General features: G+C 41.5%; 1 protein-coding gene and 2 non-coding genes across 3 annotated transcripts; 2 read left to right on the top strand and 1 right to left on the bottom strand.

Moving 5' to 3' along the window:
- The first annotated feature begins 267 nt into the window (after nt 1–267).
- trnal-cag (transfer RNA leucine (anticodon CAG)) lies at nt 268–350 on the top strand. The gene has a single exon. It is a non-coding gene; the product is annotated as a tRNA-Leu (tRNA).
- A 4,303-nt stretch (nt 351–4,653) lies between these two features.
- On the bottom strand, nt 4,654–4,736 carry trnal-cag (transfer RNA leucine (anticodon CAG)). Its single transcript has one exon. It is a non-coding gene; the product is annotated as a tRNA-Leu (tRNA).
- A 51-nt stretch (nt 4,737–4,787) lies between these two features.
- On the top strand, nt 4,788–23,693 carry LOC122558491 (bifunctional arginine demethylase and lysyl-hydroxylase JMJD6-like). The gene is made up of 4 exons (XM_043707134.2): nt 4,788–5,529; nt 8,351–8,486; nt 15,545–15,674; nt 21,218–23,693. Exons 1-4 carry the CDS (start codon nt 4,895–4,897, stop codon nt 21,301–21,303), a joined length of 987 nt encoding a protein of 328 aa, XP_043563069.1. The 5' UTR covers nt 4,788–4,894; the 3' UTR covers nt 21,304–23,693.
- Nucleotides 23,694–24,467: the final 774 nt, after the last annotated feature.

Here is a 24,467-nt window from a genome sequence, read left to right on the forward strand (position 1 = left end):
GCCCACCGCGTCCTCGGCTCCCGGGCAAGCAGCTTGGGGGCGGAGTGACAGCCCCGGGTTCCGTTAGAACGTGGGCCCGGAGATTCCGGGTTCGAAAACCTACCGCGCCACCGCGCGCGCCCTGCAAACTGCAAAACCATAGCAACCCACTGTGGGCGCGAGGAATACTGTTGTGATTGCAGCAGCAGCATTGCAATAAAGAACAAAAAAAATGTCAGACATTTGATTGTCTTTATAGAAACTGAAAAAAAGCTTTTCGAACATGAAGTCAGGATGGCCGAGCGGTCTAAGGCGCTGCGTTCAGGTCGCAGTCTCCTCTGGAGGCGTGGGTTCGAATCCCACTCCTGACATGTTTTCCTTTAAAAACTTAAATATCGATTTTTTACAAAACTTCTATTCTCACGTGCATGCGATGTGAGGATTATAATATCTGTCCTTAGAAAAAGTGCTTTTCACAAATTGCGAGAATTCCTACTATTCAATCATATCTGTGTATCCATATTGCACAGCAAAAGGGACTGTTCACATCTGTGTCACTTCTGAAAGAGATACGGAATTATCTCAACTCCCTTTTAAAGTATATTATCTCTATTAAGCATAAAGTATACATATCCCCTTGTCTTCTGAAAGTTACAAGTGAATCTAATTCTATCACCCTTCAGTCAGCAAAATGTTTCCTTGTAACAATCGCAAGTAAAGGGGTAATTGTGAGCAGTTTTAGGGAATTATCTGGGCAAGTGGAAGGTGTATCGGTGGTTTACTGATTGTGATCATAATTCAGTTAGTTTATGGAAAAGGGTCATGTGTATAAGTCGTATATTTGTGAAAAAATGTAACTATGCTAAGCTGAAATATGATTGGCAAAAATGGTTTGGAAATTGCGACTTTGCGGTAAATCATGTTGATAGCAGCAGGAGGCATTCAAAGGTAAGAGAAAGCTTTCAGGTACGGCGACCAGAAAGGGAAAGGATACAACACCAAAATCGAGACACCCCTCCCCAGAATACGAGTAATTACAGGCGTGTTAAACTTCGATGGCGGACAATTCATTGAAAGAAAGTTTGGGAGTCTATAAATCATTATTCAGAAAGGTATGGAATAATCAAGGACAATTAACATGGATTTATTAGAAAATCAAAGATCTATGGGATCCAAGGGAAACTGATAAGTTGGATCCAAAGTTGTTTCCGTGACATGAAATAAAGAATTATGGTTAACTTTTGTTTGTGACTGCCAGGCTGTTTCCAGTGGGTTTCCATGGTGTTCAGTACTGGCCTTGCTCTTCATTTTATATATCCATGATTTAGACTAAAATAAAGGGAAAACAATGAAGAAATTTGAGGATAATACGATCCAGGGCAGGTGGTAGAAGTTGCGGTGGAGGATTTCTTTGGGTACAATGAGTAAGTTTTAGAATACTCGTAGATAAATAAGAGAGTGGTCCTAAGGGAAGAGTACTAAACTGAGCCAAGGCCAATTATATCAAAATTAGGCAGGAGCTGGGAAATGTGGATTGGACACAGCTATTTGAAGGGAAGTCCACATTTGGGATGTGGGAGGCTTTCAAAGATAGCTTAACGGTAGTGCAGGATAGGCATGTCCCGTTGAAGGCAAAGAATAGGAAGGGCAAGATTCGTGAACCGTTAATGACAGGAGAAATTGTACGACTAGCCAAGAGGAAAAGGGAAGTGTACATAAGGTCTAGGCAGCTAAGAACAGAACGGGCCCTGAAGGAATATCTGAAGAGTAGGACAAGTCTTAAACAAGGAATCAAGCAGGCTAAAAGGGGTCATGAAATAGCTTCAGCAAGCAGAATTAAGGAAAATCCCAAAACATTTTATTCTTGTATAAGAAGCAAGTGGGTAACTAGAGAAAGGATTGGTCCACTAAAAGATAATGAAGGAAGGCTGTGTGCCACACCTGAGAGAATGGGTGAGATTCTGAACGAGTACTTTGCATCAGTGTTCACTGAGGAGAGGAACATGATGAATCTTGAAATTAGAGATAGAAGTTTGATTAGTCTGGATCATGTTGGCATAGGTAGGGAAGATGTGTTGGGTATGCTAGAGGTTATTAAGGTGGACAAATCCCCAGGACTGGATGGGATCTATCCCAGGTTGCTGAGGGAGGCACAAGAGGAAATAGCGTGGGCCCTGACAGATATCTTTGTGGCATCCTTAAATACAGGTGAGGTGCCGGAGGACTGGAAGGCTGCTCATGTTGTCCCCCTTACAAGAAGGATAGTAGAGATATTCCGGGTAACTACAGACCAGTGAGCCTGATGTCGGTAGTGGGGAAGTTGCTGGAGAGAGTACTGAGAGATAGATCTATTTATATTTAGAAAAGAATGAGCTTATCAGTGATAGGCAACATGGTTTTGTGCAGGGGACATCGTGCCTTATCAACTTAATAGAGTTCTTCGAGGAAGTGACCAAGTTGTTAGGTGATGGAAGGGCTGTTGATGTTATATACATGGACTTTAGTAAGGCGTTTGATAAGGTTTCCCATTGTAGACTAATGGAGAAAGTGAAGTCACATGGTGTGCAGGGTGTTCTAGTTAGGTGGATAAAGATCTGATTGAGCAACAGGAGACAGAGAGTAATAGTTGAAGGGAGTTTCTTGAAATGGAGAAAGGTGACCAGTGGTGTTCCACAGGGGTCAGTGCTGGGGCCACTGTTGTTTGTGATATACATAAATGATCTGGAAGAGGGCACTGTTGGTATGATCAGCAAGTTTGCAGATAACACAAAGATTGGTGGAGTGGCAGAAAGCATAAGGGACTGTCAGAGAATACAGGAGGATATAGGTAGACTGGAGAGTTGGGTGGAAAAGTGGCAGATAGCTTTCAGTCCAGACAAATGTGAGGTAATGCATTTAGGCAAGTCTAATTCTAGAGCGAATTATACAATGAATGGAAGAGCCTTGGGAAAAGTTGATGGGCAGAGAGATCTGGGAGTGCAGGTCCATTGTATCCTGAAGGTTGCTGCACAGGTGGATAGTGTGGTCAAGAAGGCATTTAGTATGATTGCTTTCATTGGATGGGGTATTGAGTATAAGAGCTGGCAAGTCATGTTAAAATTGTACAAGACATTGCTTCGGCCGCATTTAGAATACTGTGGGACTGGTTCTGGTGTACTATGATAATGAGCGAATTTAGGCTTCAGTTCCATTTTTTTGCCCATTCTCCATATTGCTTGATTTCCTGACAGACAAAAAAACTCTCAGCCTTAAACAAAAAACAGTCTTCTGGGGTAATTGTTCTAACTACCCAGTCAGGGGGAAGAACAATGGCAACCTTATCAAGCCATTAGTTCATCAGCATTATTGCAGATGCTCTTCACATTTAGATAAACTCTCTGTCCAAATCAGTTTGACTTTAAACTGCATTCATGTACTTTTCCATTATCTCAACTTCTATCTTTGGATTTTTAGATCTTCCTTCTTGTGAACCCTCCTCCCTTTCTGACCATATTTGCTGATGCACTCTTACTTTTGTATGTCCTGTCTCACACGCTGGCTATGGCTACCTTGCCTTATACTAGTGGGGGAGAGGAACGAGGTAAATTGCTCTTGCAAGGATCTTCCATCGACACTAGAGGTTGAATTTTCCCTTTCATTCATGAATCAATGTTAGTCCTATGTCTACCTGAACTCTAATATCTCTTTGTACTGTCCTTGGCATTTTACCATTTCTGATCCATGAGAATGATCTTTTGTTTTGATCCATGAGAATGAAAAGTTTTTTTGGTCTGGCCAATTGCCGCCAGAAATTGCACAGGTGCTTAACATCTGCAAAGATGTTCAAAAGTGACATGTTGGAAGTGCTTTCATTGCCATCTCTGAGAATGATGTGTTAATAATTACATAAAAAGTAGGAGCAGGAGTAGGGCATTTGGCCCTTCGAGTCTGTTCCACTATCCAAAAGGATTGTGGCTGATCTTCTATCTGCCCATGCCTCTTGATGCATTGACCTCGGTAAATCTATCTCTTTCTTGACTATATTCATGATGTGAAGGCGCCTCTGTTGGAATCGGGTGGACAAAGGTGAAAATCACATGACACCAGGTTATAGTCAGGATACATAGGACATAGAATTTATAAGTAAAAGATCAAAGTGCCATACAACTGATGCGATGTATTAGACAAACCTAGATGGCTAAGTCTTTAATCATTTTGAATGTGGTATCAATCGAAGGCTGCATCACTATCCTAAGTGATTAAAGACTTCAAAGCCACCTAGGTTTGTCTAATACAATGTACACCGCATCAGTTGTATGACACTTTGATCTTTTACTTATAAATTCTGTGTCCTATGTATCCAGTCCCACTAACTACCCAACGAAGGAGCAGCGCTCCAAAAGCTAGTGCTTCCAATTAAACCTGTTGGACTATAACTTGGTGTGTGATTTTTAACTGAATACGTCTTGGGTCTTGGGTTCAACAGTGTTTTGTGGTGGAGAATTTCAGGTCCACTACCCTTAGAGTTAAAATATCCTCATCTCATGACAATTACATAAAAATTAGAAACTAGAGGGGAAAAAGACATTGCTGAAGAGTCGCTGTTAAATCTGGAAGACACAGTAGTGGCTTTGAAATCTGACATTAATTGTGTAGTGGTATTAGACAGAAGAGGGGGAGGAAAAGGAGAAGCAGTGTCAGGAGTGGGATTCGAACCCACGCCTCCAGGGGAGACTGCGACCTGAACGCAGCGCCTTAGACCGCTCGGCCATCCTGACTGTGAGGGTGAACGGCAGTTAGACGGATTGGTGCAGCAGGTAAGCGGCTGTGACCAGTGAGCGGCGATGGTTGATGTGTGAGGGCGGACGGTGAAGTCGGTGTTTATGTCGGCCCCGCGGTGTTTTTGCTGTTATTCGGGAAGCGGCTGCGGGTGAACATGGCGGCAGTGGACCGCAAACTGAGCCGGGAGGAGCTCGCCGAGCTGGTCTCTCTGGCCTTGCGCTGCGGCCTCAGCCAGAGGGACGTCGCGGGGCTGCCGTCGGTGCAGAAGCTGCTGGGCCGCTCCCGCTCCGGCGCCTGGCGCGGCCTGCACGCCTCGGCCGCCCTCCTGCTCCTGGTCCTCCTCCTGGGTGGCCCGCTCCTCCAGCCCGGCCTCCGCCTGTGGTTCTGGATCCGCGGCCTGCCGCCCCACACCCAGATGTGCGCTCTGGGCCTGGGCGAGCTGCACAACCCGTTCCGCCGGCCCCTGGACTGCCGCGTCTGCCGCAACATCACCGGCGTCGACCGGCGGAGTAACCTGAGCCACGAAGAGTTCCTGCGGGCGTACGCCTACTCCATGCAGCCGGTGGTGGTGGAGGACGGCCAGAGGAACTGGTCCGCCAGGGAGATCTTCAGCTTCGAGTTCTTCACACGGATCTACGACAACGAGAGCCGGGCCCTGGACAGCAGCGCCAGCGAGTGCCAGTTCTTCCCCTACGACACCGAGTTCGTGAACCTCGGCGATGTCTTCAGTATGGAGGCCGGCCGTGCCGCCGGCATGGACAGCAAGGCCAAGCCGTGGTACATTGGATGGTGCGTGGGACACTTCCAGTGTTCTTGCACAGTTCAGAGGCAGACACAGACACAAACACAAACAAAACACACACACACATACAAAACACACACACACACAAAACACTAGGACACATGCAAAATGTGCACAAAGAGCGCACACATACAAAACGCACACAAAGTGTACACACAGACATATACAAAATGCACACACACACATACAAAATGCACATACAGGCATACAATGCAAGCAGACATGCAAAGTGCACATACAAAATGCATACACATACAAAACACGCACATACGCAGACACATACAAAATGCACACACAGACGAAGCAAGCACACACGCAGCATGCACACAGACACATACATACAAAATGTGCCCACACAGACACATATAAAATGCACGCACACATGCAAAACGTGCACACGAACAGACACATGCAAAATGCACACACCTACACATACAAAGTGCAAGTGCACAGACACTTGCAAGGCGCGCACACACCAACGCATACAAAGCGTGCACACACACATGCAAAATGCACATGCACACAGACACATGCAAAACACGCACACACACAAGGTGCGCACACCTACACATGCAAAGCACGCACACAGACACATACAAAACGCACGCATACAGACACATACAAAACACATGCACACAGACACATACACAACGTGGGCGTGCGCACATACATGTACAAGGCACGCATGCACAGACACATACAAATGTGCACGCCCACAGACACAAGCAAAACACACACATGTAAAGCACGCACACAGACACATACAAAGCATGCACACACAGATATACAAAATGCACATACACAGACGCATACAAAACACATGCACGTTGACACTTACAAACATGCACACACAGACAAATGCAAAACACACAAAGCGCACGCGCGCACACGGACACATACAAAGCGCGTGTACACTGACGCAAAGAACGCGCGCGCACACATACAAAGCGCACACACACAAAGCGCGCACACGGATACACACAAAGCACGTGCACGTACATATAAACAAACACGCAGGCACGTACAAAACACACAGGCAACCTGACTGATGAGCAAGGGCAGGTTGGTGATTGTCTTGGGGATCGGATAAATTTTAAGTCCACAAAAGAACAGTGGATTGAAAGTGAAATTAGTTTAGTAAAACAAAGAACTGGACCCGAAATGTTAACTGTTCTGTTCTTGCTTTTGGTTTTGTGGACTCTTTTTGAAATACCCATAATAATCATGTGTCCAACTTGCCTGGAGAGGAAATTAGGACACATACATTAATTTTACATGAAGCCCTACTTTAATGTTGAAGTTCAGATCTGATTTAGTTTCAGTAGAATTGCTTGTGTGGTGATCAGGATTTCCGATTTTATACTGCTGTCACATATACACATGGTAAAAGGTCAGAGTGGTATATGCTCTGTTTTGCTCTAGCTGTCGTATACTTTTCCTCCAGTTTCAGCAGTGAAAAAGGGTCACTGTAATATGTAGGCAAGAGGAAGGAAATGTTGGAAGCTTTCAGATTGGGGGCATGGGAGTGTGAGGAAGAGAAACAGAGTTAACAGTTCAAGCCACAGTGATACCGTAAATACTAAGATGTATCAGGTAATTATAGATTAGGGTAGAACTTTGTTGTTTGAGCTGATTATTCATGGCTAATTCGCTGCTACAACACATAGACAATATTGGTTTTAAAATGATTAGATAAAGAAGGAAATCTGCCCTGTTAATTCCTTTACCACATCTGTCCCTTCCAAATCGAAACACGAGATCAATGATAAAGTTGGCTAAGTTAAGAAATTGCAGCAGTTCCAATGTCCAAAATAACATCTTAGCCCAAGAATCTGACTGTTGGTCTTGAGGCTATGTCACCTGCAGTCACATGTGTGATTATAACCTGTATTAAGATTTGCGCAGGATACTGTTCTGTTTGAACTAAAGAAAGCTTGCAACATAACCTCTGGCAGGTTACTACATGAGCTCACAGCAAGTTTGCAGATAAATTGTTAATGAGACATTAATTGGATGTTTAATTATGTGAAGGTGCTGGTATTACCTGGGAATTCACTTGTGCTCCTTTTTATAGCAGCAAACTGTAAATGTGTTGATAGAGAATTGAAGATGCATTTTTGGAGTGTGTCTCAGTAAATAAATCTTACGTGTAAAGGGTAGGCTCTTATTCAACCTTGCATTGTGGCCATCTTGCATAAAGGTAAAGCCACCGTAGTTCTAGCTGTCTCATTAGAAAAACGCTGTCAGTTGTAAATTTATTACTAATTGATCCATTAACTGTTCATCATGTGATTAATTCTTTTATATGACAAGTAAAATTGATTTCTCCCTTCATTATAGAATTAGGATAGCAGGCAAATGGAAGTGCCTTTGTTTGCAGGGCTGGCGGTTATGCTGTTCCAGCATTGTGACTCCTGAGTTAGTCAGTTCCTTTCACTTGACAGTTCACATAAGCAACATCATGTCCAAAGTGATCATAACTGAATGTTCAGATGTAGCATTCATCACACTACAGAGCAGGATGCACCATAGAACTTGCACTAAGCCCGAATATAGTAAAACCTGGTATCAGGGAGAAAGTTTCCAGTCCACCCCAAATTATTTATCTCACTGTCCAGTCTGGGCAGGTTATTGGTGATGAATGTGGAGTACTATATTGTTGAGGCTTTCCTGCTTCCTTGGGTACAGTGATATGTTGCTATGTGTAATCTACTTGTACAGGCTTGTGGGATGGGACATGTGGGGCTGCAGGAGGAAGAGGGATACGATTTCCATTTGCTGATTGTTTATTCTGCTTTTGTTTCACAGGAGTAACTGTGATTCCAGTGCAGCAAGTATCCTGAGACAGCACTATAAGCGACCATATTTTATCCCAGCCATTTCTGAATCCAGTAAAATGGATTGGATATTCATGGGAGTACCAGGGCATGGAGCCCACATGCATGTAAGAGTGAGAAACTGTGACTGACTGCACATTTGCCCTTTGGCCAGATAATTTTTGACCTATGCAGTAAAATGTCTACACAAATTGGGGCCTCTCTCTTTTGTCTTGTTGCTGCAAATTAGGCTTTAGAATTTCAGTTTAGAGGCATCTTAGAACATTTCATTTGTATTTACCTGTGCCACTGTTGTGGGCAGCACGGTGGCACAGTGGTTAGCACTGCTGCCTCACAGTGCCTGAGACCCAGGTTCAATTCCCGCCTCAGGTGACTGACTGTGTGGAGTTTGCATGTTCTCCCTGTGTCTGTGTGGGTTTCCTCCGGGTGCTCTGGTTTTCTCCCACAGTCCCAAGATGTGCAGGTCAGGTGAATTGGCGAATTGGCCATGCTAAATTGCCCCTAATGTTAGGTAAGGAGTAAATGTAGGGGTATGGGTGGGTTGTGCGTCGGCGGGTCGGTGTTGTTTCCACACTGTAATGTAATGTAATCTAATCTAATCTAAAATGGACTGCATGTTGTAGGCCACGAACATCAGTCATGTTGTCACATGTTTAGGAAGGTAAATCTATTGTAATATATCCTATCATACCACCAACCCAGCCTTAAAACATGGAATTTGTCTTTGTCAAAACGTGCTGTATTCCTAGTAACTCATTTCAAATACAATGTCACTTCTTTCAACTGTTATTGTATTCCTTGTCTCACTGTTGTATTTTTTTTAGCCCCTCTGTATGAGGAACACATTATTTTCAATTTCCCTGTCCCCAAGACTCACTTCGTACTCTCTATACCTTTTCTCATGAAAATACTGAAAACATGCAGCATGACTTAGTCAATCAGCCCCCTTGAGCCTGCTCCACCACTTCAAAGATTAAATTGTACCATCAAATTTGGTATTCCTGTCTACTCCTACGATCCTTTTATCCCCTTGCTTAACAAGAATCTCTGCCTTAAAAATATTCAAGGACTGCTTTCACTAACTCTTCAGGAAGAGAGTTCCAAAGACTCCATCTTCTAAGAGAAAAAAGCTTTTCTGTAATCTTTGTTTTAACTGGGCATGCCCTGATTTTGTAAAAACGTGACCCCTAGTTGTAGGTTCTGTCATAGGCAGAAATATTCACTCCGTATCTAACCTGTCAAGACCCCTTAGGACCTCGTGTTTCAATAATGTCTCTTCCTTTTTTAAACTGTAGCAAAAACAATCTGGCCTACCCAACGTTTTCTTATAAGATGATTCACTCATTCCAAATATTAAAATTCATTCAACACCGGGTTATAATCCAACAGGTTTATTTGGAAGCACTAGCTTTCGGAGCGCTGCTCCTTCACCAGGTAACGGAGCAGCGCCTCAAACACTATGGCTTCCAATTAAACCTGTTGGACTATAACCTGGTATTGTGTGATTTTTAACTTTGTCCACCCCAGTCCAACACCGTCACCTCCAAATCATTCCAAATATTATTCTGGTAAAGCTCATCTCTTCCAGCATGTTTACATCTTTCCTGAGATAAGATGACCAATACTGTGGACAGTATTCTCGATTCAGGCTTGCCAATGTCCTGCATAGGTGAGGTGTAACCTCCCTACTTTTGTATTCAGTTCTCCTCACAATAAATGAAACCATTCTATTCGTGTTCCGAATTACTTGCTAGACCTGTGTATTAACTTTTTGTTATTCATGCACTAGGGCACTCAGATTCCTCTGCATCTTAGCTCTGCAATCTTTTCCTAATTAGATAATATTTCGCCTTTTTTTGAAGTCTTTTTGCCAAAGTAGACAATTTCTCTACTTACCCACATTATGCTCATTTGTCACATCTTTTTGTAGCCTCCTCATATCTTTATCACAACTTACTTGCCTACTTAACTTTGTTAATAGACAGGCAAGAGGTTGGAAGAACACAGCAAGCCAGGCAGCATCAGGTGGTAGAGAAGTCAACGCTTCAGGCCTCCTGCCTATCTACTTTGGATTCCACCATCTTTACTTTTTTTGGCTCTGTACTTACCTTTATGTTCCAATGATAATCTGAGTCTAAATCCTCTTCGTTACAACCTGCTCAAAAGATTTTTGATTTTAAAAATCATTGTTAGATCCCTTCCAACCTCCTTCGTCCTTAAATAAAAAGCTCCAATTTTTTTTGTACCTTCCTCTATCAGGAAACATCCAATCCTTAGTGAAGCTTTTGATTCAGTACTGAATTTTTTTCCAGGATTGATATATCCTACCGCATACAATAATCCATTGTGTTCTAATGACCTTGCACAATTTCAATATCACTTCCCTCTTCTTTTTATTCAGTACCTATTTACTTATTGGTTACCATTGCTATAAATGCTTGGTAATTTGTTGACAGTAACCTGTGCATTTTTATAATAGCAAGCTTTATTAAAATCATAATATTGGTTTTCCTTTTGCATATAATGACAAGCAAATTATACAACCTTGTTCCCAGGCTCCCGCCACCTCTTCCACATTCCAATTCAAGAGAACAACACAAGTCCTGGAGTGACCTGTTCCCATTTTCCAGACCTTTTTGCAGCTGTGTGGCTTTAGATCTTTAGAATGCTTTGCCATAAACAAAACATTAGTTCTGTTTTTGTATTATAAGAGTCTTGGCATGTGCTTACACAGCACAGAGCTACAAATCCATTGGTTACAGGTTTATCTGTGGCTGCATTGTTATGCATTTACCTGGCTTCTAATGCTTTGTCTTTGTGCTACACATTGGTTCAAATCTTCTGATCTGAGTGAGAATCACTAATTCTCACCGAAATCAGACTAAAAGGTGCCCATTTATCTTTCTTGGGTAAACTTCGGGACTGGAGCCTCCTAGCCGAAGCTGGACGAGGTTAGGAAAGGTTGTGGCCGACAGTGGAGTGGATGAATGCTGAAATCACACCCTCTTTACTTTGTTGTGACACGTTCTGTGATTTGAATGTCCTTAAACCACTTTGACAGTTATGGAGAGAAAGTAAGTGTGTAAGGTAAGATAGTGGGTTAGGTGACAGATGAAGAAGTCGAGAGTGTGACGCTGGAAAACCACAGCAGGCCAGGCAGCATCCAAGGAGCAGGAGACTCGACGTTTCAGGTGTAAGGCCTTTCCTAATGAAGGATTTGTGCCCAAAAGTTTGATTCTTTTGCTGCTCAGATGCTGCCTGGCCTGCTGTGATTTTCCAGCATCACACTCTCGACTTCTTCATCTGTCACCTAACCCACTATCTTACCTTACACACTTACTTTCTCTCCATAAGGACATTCAAATCACAGAACGTGTCACAACAAAGTAAAGAGGGTGTGATTTCAGCATTCATCCACTCCACTGTCGGCCACAACCTTTCCTAACCTCGTCCAGCTTCGGCTAGGAGGCTCCAGTCCCGAAGCTTACCCAAGAAAGATAAATGGGCACCTTTTAGTCTGATTTCGGTGAGAATTAGTGGGCGGCACGGTGGCACAGTGGTTAGCACTGCTGCCTTACAGCGCCTGAGACCCGGGTTCACTTCCCGCCTCAAGCGACTAACTGTGTGGAGTTTGCACGTTCTCCCCGTGTCTGCGTGGGTTTCCTCCGGGTTCTCCGGTTTCCTCCCACAGTCCAAAGATGTGCAGGGCTAGGTGAATTGGCCATGCTAAATTGCCCGTAGTGTTAGGTAAGGGGTAAATGTAGGGGTATGGGTGGGTTTCGCTTCGGCGGGTCGGTGTGGACTTGTTGGGCCGAAGGGCCTGTTTCCACACTGTAATGTAATCTAATGTAATCTAATCTAATCTAATCTAATGTAATCTAATCTAAATCTAATCTAATGTAATCTAATGTAAAAATCTAATAATCTAATGACTCTGATCTCCAGCATCTCTCGTCCTCACTTTCTCCTGGCAGGAGAAGAAGTAGGATTCCAGGTTGGTGAGGTGATAGTGTAGCAGATTGGTTAAAATTATAAGAGACAGTTGGACGGGCATAGGATGCCTGGTAGATTGCGGGGGTGTTGTGGTGGCAAGTGGGTGATACAAAGGGTAGATCTGGGGCTTGGGTTTGGAGGAGTTTGAGGCTATTAAGGTGAGTCTGATAAAGAGTGGGGCAGGGGTCACATCAGGTTGGGTTCAAGGAGGTTGAGGAAGCTGGGTTCCATGGTGAATTGAGTAGGGAGCTGTGATCTATGGGGTCTTAGTGATGAGTCTGGGGCTGGGGGAGTGCTGAGGTCAGTTTAATAATTAGCTGAGAATTAGAGCAGTTTTCAATTCCTCTAGCTTTTCATGGCTAGCTTTTAAGGTAGGTGAGTCGGAACCATCCAAGTCTCTGACTCTAACTCAGATTTGGGGACTTTTGCAGAGGTTTCCCGACGCCAGGTTATTGCCCATTGGAAGTTTCAACTTCCAGGACAGTTCCTGTGGAGCCAACTGTGTCGGAACTTCACATGGTCCCGACGTGCACCTCCTACATTTGCTGATGCAACAACTGTCTTCCTTTCAGAAGATCTGAGTCATTTTGATTATAATATGGTAATTATTTAGGCCAAATGTTAAAATGTCTTCAAGATGTAAATGTTTCCAATTGCTGTTCCTATATAGAGGCAGGATTCAGATTTTTCTTTCTCATTTACTTTGAGTAAAAATGCTGAAAGATAGAAATTGTGGGATTAACATTTTTAAATAGTTTTAAAACATCCTAGTCAGTGTCTTGCAGAAAGCCTTACACTTATTGTTTATTTTCAGACTTAAAACTGCAATTTTTTTCACCTTAGGTAGAAAATATATTAAAGTTTGATTTCCAGCAAGGTTAAATGTAAAGGGTTTCATTTTGAAGATGAATGTGATTTGATTTTTATTTTAATCTCTCAGTTCATCTGTAATATCTATTTTGTGAATGGATGCATTTACACCTTGATTATTGATTCAAAGCAGTTATTAATCAGTGTAGCCATATATGGGAAGGGAACCTGACCTGATGCCAGCATGAAGGAGAGTGGTAACTCTTTGAGGAAGGTGTCTCACTTGGCTGTGTTTGAGTCAATTTGAGGCTTCACACTCAAAATAGCACTCCAGCTTCGTGATGCTGTTTAAGTTTACAATATACTTAAGAAGGAAATCAGGGCAAAAAGGGGACATGAGATACCTTTGGCAAATAGAGTTAAGGAGAATCCAAAGGGTTTTTACAAATACATTAAGGACAAAAGGGTAACGAGGGAGTGAATAGGGCCCCTCAAAGATCAGCAAGGCGGCCTTTGTGTGGAGCCGCAGGAGATGGGGCAGATACTGAACCAGTATTTTGCATCAGTATTTACTGTGGAAAAAGACATGGAAGATATAGAATGTAGGGAAATAGATGGTGACATCTTGAAAAATGTCCACACTACAGAGGAAGAAGTGCTGGATGTCTTGAAACACATAAAAGTGGATAAATCCCCAGGACCTGATCAGGTGTACCCTAGAACTCTGGGAGCTAGGGAAGTGATTGCGGGGCCTCTTACTGAGATATTTGTCTCATCGATAGTCACAGGTGAGGTGCTGGAAGACTGGAGGTTGGCTGACATGATGCCGCTGTTTAAGAAAGGTGGTAAGGGCAAGCCAGGGAACTATAGACCAGTGAGCCTGACATCAGTGGTGGGCAAGTTGTTGGAGGGAATCCTGAGAGACAGGATGTACATTTATTTGGAAAGGCAAGGACTGATTAGGAATAGTCAAAATGGCTTTATGCATGGGAAATCATGTCTCACAAACTTGATTGAATTTTTTTAAAGAAGTAACAAAAAGGATTGATGAGGGCAGAGCATTCGATGTGATCTTTATGGACTTCAGTAAGGCATTTGACAAGGTTCCCCATGAGAGACTGGTTAGAAAGGTTAGATCTCATGGAATACAAGGAGAACTCGCCATTTGGCTCAAAGGTAGATCAGAGGGTCGTTGTGGAAGGTTGTTTTCAGACTGGAGGCCTGTGACCAGTGAAGTGCCACAAGGATCGGTGCTGGGTCCACTACTTTTCATCATTTATATAAATGATTTAGATGTGAGCATAAGAGGTATAGTTAGTAAGTTTGCTATGACACCAAAATTGGAGGTATGGTGGACAGCGAAGAAGGTTACCTCAGATTACAACAGGATCTTAATCAGATGGGCCAATGGGCTGAGAAGTGACAGATGGAGTTTAATTTAGATAAATGTGAGGTACTGCATTTTGGGAAAGCAAACCTTGGCAGGACTTATACACATAATGGTAAGGTCCTAGGGAGTGTTGCTGAACAAAGAGACCTTGGAGTGCAGGTTCTTGGCTCCTTGAAAGGGGAGTCACAGGCAGGTAGGATAGTGAAGAAGGCGTTTGGTATGCGTTCCTTCATTGGTTAGAGTATTAAGTACATAAGTTGGGAGGTCATGTTGCGACTATACAGGGCATTGGTTGGAACACTGTTGGAATATTGTGTGCAATTCTGGTCTTCCTATCGGAAAAATGTTGTGAAACTTGAAAGGATTCAGAAAAGATTTACAAGGATGTTGCCAGGGTTGGAGGATTTGAGCTACAGGGAGAGGCTGAACAGGTTGAGGTGTATAAAATTATGAGGAGCATAAATAGGATAGATAGACAAAGTCTTTTCCCTGGGATGGGGGAGTCCAGAACTAGAGGGGCATAAGTTTAGGGTGAGAGGGGAAAGATATGAAAGAGACCTAAGAGGCAACTTTTTCACGCAGATGGTGGTATGTGTATGGAATGAGCTGCCAGAAGAAGTGGTGGAGGCTAGTATAATTGCAACATTTATGAATAGGAAGGGTTTCGAGGGATATGGGCCTGGTGCTGGCAGGTGGGACTAGATTGGGTTGGGATATCTGTTCGGCATAGATGGGTTGGACTGAAGGGTCTGTTTCCATGCTGTACATCTCTATGACTATGACTCTGTGACTCTATGAACCTTATGAGTGTGCCACAGGAATTATGCTTTTCCTTGCCCACTGAGCTGAAGGTCTATGACCTTGATCTATCTGACCTGTCGCTGTGTAGAGATTACAAAAATTCAGATTTAAATATGTAAATTCCTTAATTTGAATGTTAAAATTACTTGCTAATTTGAATTTTCCCATTAGATTGATGATGTAGATAATCCCTCATGGCAGGCCCAAATCAAAGGCATCAAACACTGGAAACTGGAACCTCCAGCTGAATGCTATTACGAGTGTTCTTCTCTGGAAGCCATTGTGTACCCTGGACAGATCAGTAAGTACTATGATGTTGTGCACGGTTCTTGTCAGCACCTTTACAACTCCTTCCAACTAATGTTTTTAACATTGGAAAGAACGTTGACTCCTGAACTTCACATTTACAGCTACAATTTGCAGCCTTATTCACAGGGACCAAGATTATACCTTAGGTCCGGGGTATCCACAGGCACTCACCTCAACTTGATTACTTTAAGAAGTTTAGGCTTGTCACCGTCTCCCCAGTCGTGCCTGGAAATGGAACATTACAATTTATTATTATGCAATCTGTCATCAGCTGGTGATTAGTTTCCATGTTGACTCTCAGTTGGCTCTGTCCCAAGCCTCATTCTACAGTATTTGACCCACTCTTGAGTACCAGCCCAGTGAGCTATTGAAGCGTTATACTGGATAATTCACATTGTACATCAAAGATAAAGGCAGTCTGTCAGTGGGTTTTAGCTGCTCCCTGAATGCAGCATTATATTTGAATTACACATTTGTTGTTGGGTTGGAGATCAAATGACAGGAGGTTTAATTGTGTATGCACAGAGCTGTTCCAGATAGTTTTCAAACAATGGCTTCAATTTTTCTGAAAAAGTATAGTATTTTGAACTAAATCTTCGGGATGACTACCCAGCTAAACAAGCAGTGTTTACCAGAGTCTTGAGCAGAGTGATTGTAGAAAGAGGACATAGCATCTTTGTGACGTGAAAAGTGGAACAAATTGTATTTTAGATTTAACTTTTGTTTAACATGTACATCCAATAAGTGCTGAAGTACAAGTGCCTCACTAAATCTGAACTGAAGAGCTCTGATGGCTATTGCACCCTGACAATGTCCCAGATTATTTCCTTTGCTAAATTAATTGATCTTAACTCTATAATTGAACCATTGATCTGTTGCGACAAAGGAGGCAAAGGAACTAAGATTTCATTTGTAGTGACCATGTAGCCAGCAGTACGTCAGACACTGAGTTTGAAAATATAAGGTAATTTTGGGGACATTTTCCCCCAAGATAGAGACTTAAAATGAGGTCGGGGAATGTAATTGGTGAGTGAGACAAGGAAATAGTTGGGGATGTGCTTGTGTTTCACACCTGCTTCCAAAAAGTGTATGTATAGGAACAGCTGATGAGTAGGAATGTGATGTTTCTGCTGTGATATTTCATGTGGTGGAATAGCCTGTTACCTCTCCCTGTCTAAGAGCACCCATCAGCAGTGGGTGAAGAGCTATGGACACTTGCAAAACTAACAAAGCACAAGATACTGCTTTAGTAGAGGAAGGCCAAAAATCGAGAAGCATAAGTAACAAACGTATTTATGTAGTTTATGATTAAACGAAAAGAGAAATTCATTATCACAACTGAGAGGCCAACAAAGAGTTCTCATTGGTCAGAGATTTGGCTCATTTATTGAACTGCAGCCAAGAGTTCAATGGTGCATGATTTATAGTAATGATATTAATATTTCTTTCGTGTTAAATGGTTGGTATTTCAGTTTATTAAAGGTGCTACAGTTTTAAATGTGATGAACACCTGCTAAGTGCTACACTTAGTACTGTTATAGAATACCGCATTACTAACTAGCGACTATGTGATGTCCTTCCATGCATATCATGCAAAGTAAATGCACCAATAACATGACAGGTGCTGAAGCATTAGGTCCCACGATAGTATTTATAGAAAGCACATAAAAAAGGCATAAACATTCTAAATATTAATTGTTTCTTTGTAATACAACACAAAAAGCCACATCTTGGTCCACAGCCCATAGGACTTTGACACCATTTCCAAATTAAATGGTGTCTACAGCTGCTACAAACAGCAACTCATTTGAAAAAGAACGAATTGCATTAATGGAAATACCTGTGTCATCTACTATTTTCAATAAGGTTGAACAATATGAATTGTTTATAAAAGAAAAATCCAACAGAACAACACCAAAAGCTGGGCCATGGTCTCTTCCAGCCCACCTGCTTATTGTCAACCCTCCAGGCTCATGGCCTTTGCTGCTCTTTGTTCCTCTTTCCCTCTGCTGAGCTTGCAGCTCTTTCACCATCCCTTGCTGCTGATCCTCTCGGCTTATGGTCCATACAAAAGGGTCCAACTGTAATTGCAGGGATTTTTTAAGAGCCTGTGATTGGTATTGTTCTGCACCTGCAAGAGAGTTATTTCAGTGCAATCTGCATGCAGTATCCTCTCTGTTCTACTGCAATGGAGTGCATTTAATCTTACAAAAAAAAACTGTAAAGACCTGCTAATCCACCAAGTAGGTCTGTGCCAATCAGCATAGTACAACCCACACATCAATCGACCCACCCTCCAGAGATGCATAATCCCTTAGTAGAGGTACAAAACCAGAATGAAAATTCACTTCAACTTTGGAAAATGACGTTGGAAAATTTCTCTCCTACTGAAGATGCTGTCAATATAAATCACACTTTTTAACTCAAATTCTTTTAAAGTCTTTCAGTGAATTCTCACTCATCACACATCCAAAGATCGCTAGGTGGCTAGTATTACTCGTGACACTTTGCTTAATTCTGTGTTTGCCGAACGTGTATTAATATTAGCTGAAAGGATGGGTCATTCAGTCTGTCATTTTCTGTTCCTTAATGACTTTATCAAAATCATTCATGCATTTCTATCTTTGTGGTAAAGCTTTTAGTTTTTGCTGTATCATTTCCAGTTTGAAATGAACATATATGAATAAGACACCAAAGAGATGACGCAGTAGACCCCCATAGTTACCATTTGTAACTCATTTTATTATCCTTTCTCACTATTTAAACTTTGATATGAATTATACTTGCAGCATTAATGTAATTTAGGAACTAGAAAGGAATGAGGCTGACTTCACAGTGGTCACATATGTTGATGGCAGCATTGGCACTTGATTGACTTTTGTCTTGGTTTCATTTGGCCACACCTTGGGCCAAAAATAGGGAAAAGCAAAAATTTGCCATTCATTGGAATAATCCTCTTGGTTTTCTGTGGAGGAAATTATTGGTATTCAGCAAGACTACTATGATAGCCTAAGAGATACAAAAAAAAACAAACAAAATTGTTCTGATGCCTGGACACTTGAGTCAAATTATATATAAATTAGATTAAACTAAATTTTCTGCCTAAAAGTGAAATCAGACATGAACAGACATAATCTTACTCTGGATTTTGTTTCAGATTGTATTGCAGCAGAGCCTGATTCTAAATGAACGTTAAAAAGCTTCGCTCAGCCTCCACTGTTTCTCTCGTTCCCTGTGACTTGTCATCCTATTTCTCTGGTATCCATTGTTGCATGAGTGAAACCTTCCAATAGAAAGGCTGAAGTTATTGGCTTCAGTCCTTCCACAAACCTTTGTTTTCCTGATCACAGTTTCTGTTTTCTTTTCTGTCCACCATCTGAGGGTGAATTAAAGGATTTACGACCTTAATGACCTATTTGATCTGAAGCTGAACGTTCAACCACTCAATTTCCAAGATTGCCATTTTCACGCCTAGTATTGTTAGTTTCTAGCTGTGCCTGAGGCCAACTGCTGCTGAAACTTTCATCCATGCCTTTGGACAACTTGATCCCAGATGAAACAATCCTCTCCCAGCTGGCCTCCCACCAGAGCTGCTGTCTAGATTCCAAGTCACATCAAGTTTCATTCACCTTTCCCTTGTGTTTCCTGATCTCTATGGATCGCTGGTCTGGGTATGCTTTCGTTTTAAAATTCTTACCCATGTTGAAATTCCTCTATGGCCTGTCCCTCCACATTTCTCACCCTGCAATCCTTCAAGACCTTATTGGCCATTTCCTCATCCACTGTTTCCTTCATAACACCATTGTCTTCTCCCTCAACCCGGGAATTACCTTAGTAAAGCTCCCTGTCTCTCTCTTTGTATGTAAGTTGCTCCTTAAAACGACAATTCTGACTAAGCTTTTGGTCACCCACTAAGATCTCCATGGACCAGCCCAACCCAACTCAAAACATTTTAAGAAGGTAGCCCAGGCCCTAACCTTTATTTTGTATTAGGCAGATATAAAGTAGGTATTCAAGGAGTGCTGCAGCTGGTCAAACCACTCAGCTTTAAACAAAACAACTTATTTACACACTATGGTTGAAACATAAACAAAAGAAAACAGAATTTAGAATAACTTATCAGATTTGTTAAGCCAACTGACTCTATCACAACTTAATGAAGCTATTCCAAACTCTGCAACATCTCATAAACACACCCTTTGGCAAAAGGTAAATTCAAACACAGATTCTTACAGGCAGGAGAGTTTTCAGAGAGAAAGTTCAAACAAGACCTCTATTGAAGCATGGAAGCTCTTTTCACTGTAGCTGCTTCTCTAGGTCCCCAGCAGTTTTCCAACAGCTTGCTAAAACAAACCAAACTAGAAAAGAAACCTGAACTGGGAGAACCGGCCACTCCCTGCCTTTGTTCAAGGTAACCATTTCCAGACAAGTCAGTTCCTCTGCCTTTACAACCCCTCTTGTAAAAAAACAAGGACAACATAACCTTGCTAAAGGGAGAAGCATCATCACAAGGTCCAGTGTCAGATTATTTTTGATAACACTCCTGTGAAACGTTTTGCACCATTTTACTGTGTTAAAGGTGCTATGAAGTGCAAATTTTGGTTACTCGATTCCCATTTACCACAAGTGGGACATTAAATTGAGGTTCATCTGCCCCATCAAGTAGATCTAAAAGATCTGTGACAGGGTTCAAAGAAGAGCAAGAGAGTTCTCCTGATTTCCAGGCTAATATTTATTCCTCAATCAGTAAGCCTTTTAATGTTTTGTTTCCTACATTACAACAGCAAATACATTTCAAATGTATTTCATTCCGCTATCATGAGGTCTTGAAAATCTGTGCAAGTTCTTTCTTTCTCAGGTGTAGGGATTTAATGTTAACATATTTCGTTAGTTTGTTGTTTACTTTGAGTCAAAATTGGGGCTAGGGCAAAGGCAACTGTCCAAACACCCACCCTTACCTGCGTTGTACATTTGGTCAAACAGCCTGTGAGCACTTATTAGATATGTTTAAATGTTTACTCACTATTACTTGATCAGTGTTTTATGGTTTCAGCTGATATATAGTCTCACTTGCTGTATTTGGGCAACTTGTATTGTAGGTGAGAAGTTACTATTTTGGCGATAGCCCCTGTGCCCTTATATAATTTTCTACAGAACCTGCATACTGCACAGCCCCTCATAACAGATTTACATTACTGTGATGTTGATCTAACACCTGTTTTGGAAAATAATATGTATTCATCAAATTTATAAAAGTACATTACAAAACCTATTAACTTAGACTGCAACAAAATTCAACTTGTCTGCACATAACATGCCCTACTCTTGGATGTCATAGCATAGTTTTAATGCTCAATATTTACACTGAGTTCAATGTCAGGCATACAGCCCAAGGGCAAAATGTTAAATTGAAATTACAGTGTGTACTGGAATTTAATTTTGTGTTGATCTGACATTTACCGTGCTAAATAAGTAAGCAGGAACTGACATGATAACACCATTGCTGTTGTAACTTGGTTTTCCTCTTCTTTTTAGTTGTGCTGGACACAAATAAATGGTTTCACGAAACACACATTTTGGGTGAAGAACTCAGTATTACTATTGGTTCGGAATATGACTGACTTTGAGCAGGTCTTAATCTCGGGAAAAGAAACACAATGCCACAATGTAATGGCTTCAGAAGAAGAATTGGGAGAAGGCTATGGGATTGGCTAATGACTGTTACAGTTTGGATGTAAGCCCAGCTTTATGCATGGGTGGACCATTGTACACAACATCTGACGATGGTCAACTGAAAGGACTGTAGGATTTACGTCTCTCTTAATCCTTGAAAGCTTAATTTTTCAGAATGTCGGAACAGGGCAGAAGAAGATAAATAGATTCATTAATACTACTGTTTCTGTTGCTGTTTTTAAAAAAAAATTCTGAAGATGTAACACCCTTTACCTTTGGATAACTGGCTTTCAGAAAATGAGACTGAAGAGTTTGGATCCGAGCAGTGTGTTAATATTCCTTAGTGACCACCACACACACGTTGAAATTTACAGTCACACTGTCTTGTTACCAAATACAACAGAAGTTTCAAAAATGTTCTTTATTCCCTCTCCCAAATTTCAAACTGTCACAATTGCTGCAGATTTCCTGCAAGGTTCTTTCATTCACTTTCAATCCTGTTCAGCACTAGTGTATTTTATTTACAGTGAGGTTTCATTTGTTAGCTGATGGGCCATTTATAAAATATATAGAACTCTGAAATCTCATCTCAGTACTTTAAAATTGGTTCACAGGTCATTGATTTCATTGTTTGACTCTGTGAACTTAGAGTTTCACTGATCTGGTCTGTTAATCTTGTATGCAATTCAACTCATTAACTGTTTCCTCAACACAGATGCTGTCAGACTTGCTCAGGATTTTCAGCATTGTCAGTTTTTATTATTAACTGATCTCTCACTTCCAGCTTTTAAAGCAGTGCACATGCTGAATATTCCACAACATTATTGGCTTCCAATGAGATGAGTTTGCAGTTACCTGGTTTTATTCCTTTTCTTTTAAAAACTTGTTCAAAACAGTAGCTCTGAATAAATCCAACTAGAGATTGCAATTGGATTTTCCAGCTTTCATATTGAAATTACAGAGTGGCAGCTGTGAACGGCCTGGCTATTTCATTGCAACAACATTAGCCCTTCCATTTAATTCTAACTTGATGTCAGAAATATTTACAATTTAAAAGAAATAATCAGATGATTTACTGTAAGTACAGGTGAATTATCAGCAAAGCATTTAAAATTAAAATCCTTATCATACACAATGAATTTAATTTGTCCAAACTTGCAGTAGGGAGCCCTACATTGTGATTCAGAGGATCAGCTGTATGTTGTGATGCAGAGCCAATCAGGCTAGGAAGGACCACTTTTGAGCAAAAAAATCATGTCGAGTTGGAAAGTCATGTATATGACCCATGTACATCCAGCCTTTGAGGGGGAAATTCAGGATGGTTGGAGGTTTGGGTTGTGGGAGGGAATTGAAACTTTGTGGTGGTTCCTGGTCCAGACTGCTAACCAGTGATTCACCTGGTTTGGACTGGAATGTGGCTTACTGGTAAACTCCAGCCCAGTCCTGGTAAGTGAAGACTGGAGCTCAGGCTCTGAAAACCAGTGGGATACTTGGCTAAGTGTCTCCCCACTACATTGTTTGGTTTGTATTGGTAAACCCTCCCAGTGTAAAAGATTAATTATTCTATCAGCTGGTATAAAGCTGGAAGGAGTGTTCACTTTGCAGGCTGTTAGTCAGCCTGCCAGTCCTTCTAATGCTGCACTCTTTTCTCCAAAGGAACAGTGTGAAGATATGAAAACAGTCTCCATGTTGGATGTGTGTAAGTGGACAGGGGATCAGGTTCTATTGGAATAAATAGCTCATATTTGTATACAGTGTATGTTGGGACGAGGCTTATATAGGAGGTAATCGAGAGCTACTTGCATCTGTGCGACTGGAACTGCCTTCATAAAAAGAAAGAAAAGGTGTAAATGTTTAATTCAGCCTGAGTGAAGTTGACCATCCACATGTCACTTCATATTTGTCTGATTTCAACCAAAATCCTGCATTTGATTCGCCAGTTCATGACCAGTTATATTCATAGTCCACTCTAAAGCAGGTGAGCTTTTCTCTGATATTTCTCTCTAAACTCCATCCTTTTCAAGTGCAAAGCTGAGCATATTACTTGCAGCTGCTGTTAACCTCATGACATTTTTGTGTCTAAATTCCTTGGCTTTGCTTGTTTACAGTAATGACACTTCTGTAACTGCAGTATTCATTTGTAATGTATAATGTGTTTAATATGTGGTTTAAAGACCTTATGTTTCTGTTAGAAAGATATGTAACTAACTTGGCTATGTTTTGTAAGTCACTGTCCTGTGGACACTTCCTATAAAAATTTCTCAAGTTACTTGATGTAACCCATTTGTCTGATTTTCATATGGGAATAAAGGTTTTTTTCTGTGGTTTTTATACTTTATTGATGTTTGAGACTGTGTTAAAACCTATACTAAGCTAGTGTGCAATTTCATTCTGTTTCCAGACACTATATTTGACAAATTTAAAACTCAGGCAGAAATCTAAGAGATTTTGCACTTCTTTTATGCCACCATCAATTTAGTAAATCACAGAAATGTTACAGCACACAAAGAGGTATCTCAGTACACCATACCTGCAGTAGCTCTCCAAATGAGCAATTCACTTCGTGGGGCCCCCTAATGTGCTCCGCATAACCATGCCTGGTTTTTAATAGCTCATTTTGGAATGCTTCGATTGAACCTGCCTCCACCAAACACTCAGGCACTGCATTTCAGACCTTAGTCACTTGTGTGAGGATGTTCTTACTTGTGTCATTTTGCTTCTTTTATTAATTAGCTATAATTGTGCCCTTTTATTCTCAATTTTTTCATGAGTGGAAACAGTTTCTCCCTATCTGCTCTTTTCAGACCCCCCCCCATCGTGATTTTCACCAACTATATTAGATTGCCTCTCAGCCTTCTCTTCAAGTGAAACAGTCCTACTCCCTTCATGATTGAAGTTCTTCATTGTTCTTGTAAATCTTTCCTACAGTCTGTACAATGCCTTCGCATTTTGCCTAAAGCACAGCACTTAGAACTGGAAGGAATACTCCACTTCCTCGTCCTTGTACTCTCTACCCCGATTAAAGACGAGGATTCTTCTAAGACACTTCAAACAGCACCAAGTAGGAGAGGAGGAAATACAGTTGAATTTAAGGCACTGACCAATCTTCATT

This window comes from Chiloscyllium plagiosum, unplaced genomic scaffold (assembly GCF_037043375.1).
Source record: "Chiloscyllium plagiosum isolate Xiang-an unplaced genomic scaffold, Cpla_swu_hap1 HiC_scaffold_17, whole genome shotgun sequence".
NCBI classification, from domain to species: domain Eukaryota; kingdom Metazoa; phylum Chordata; class Chondrichthyes; order Orectolobiformes; family Hemiscylliidae; genus Chiloscyllium; species Chiloscyllium plagiosum.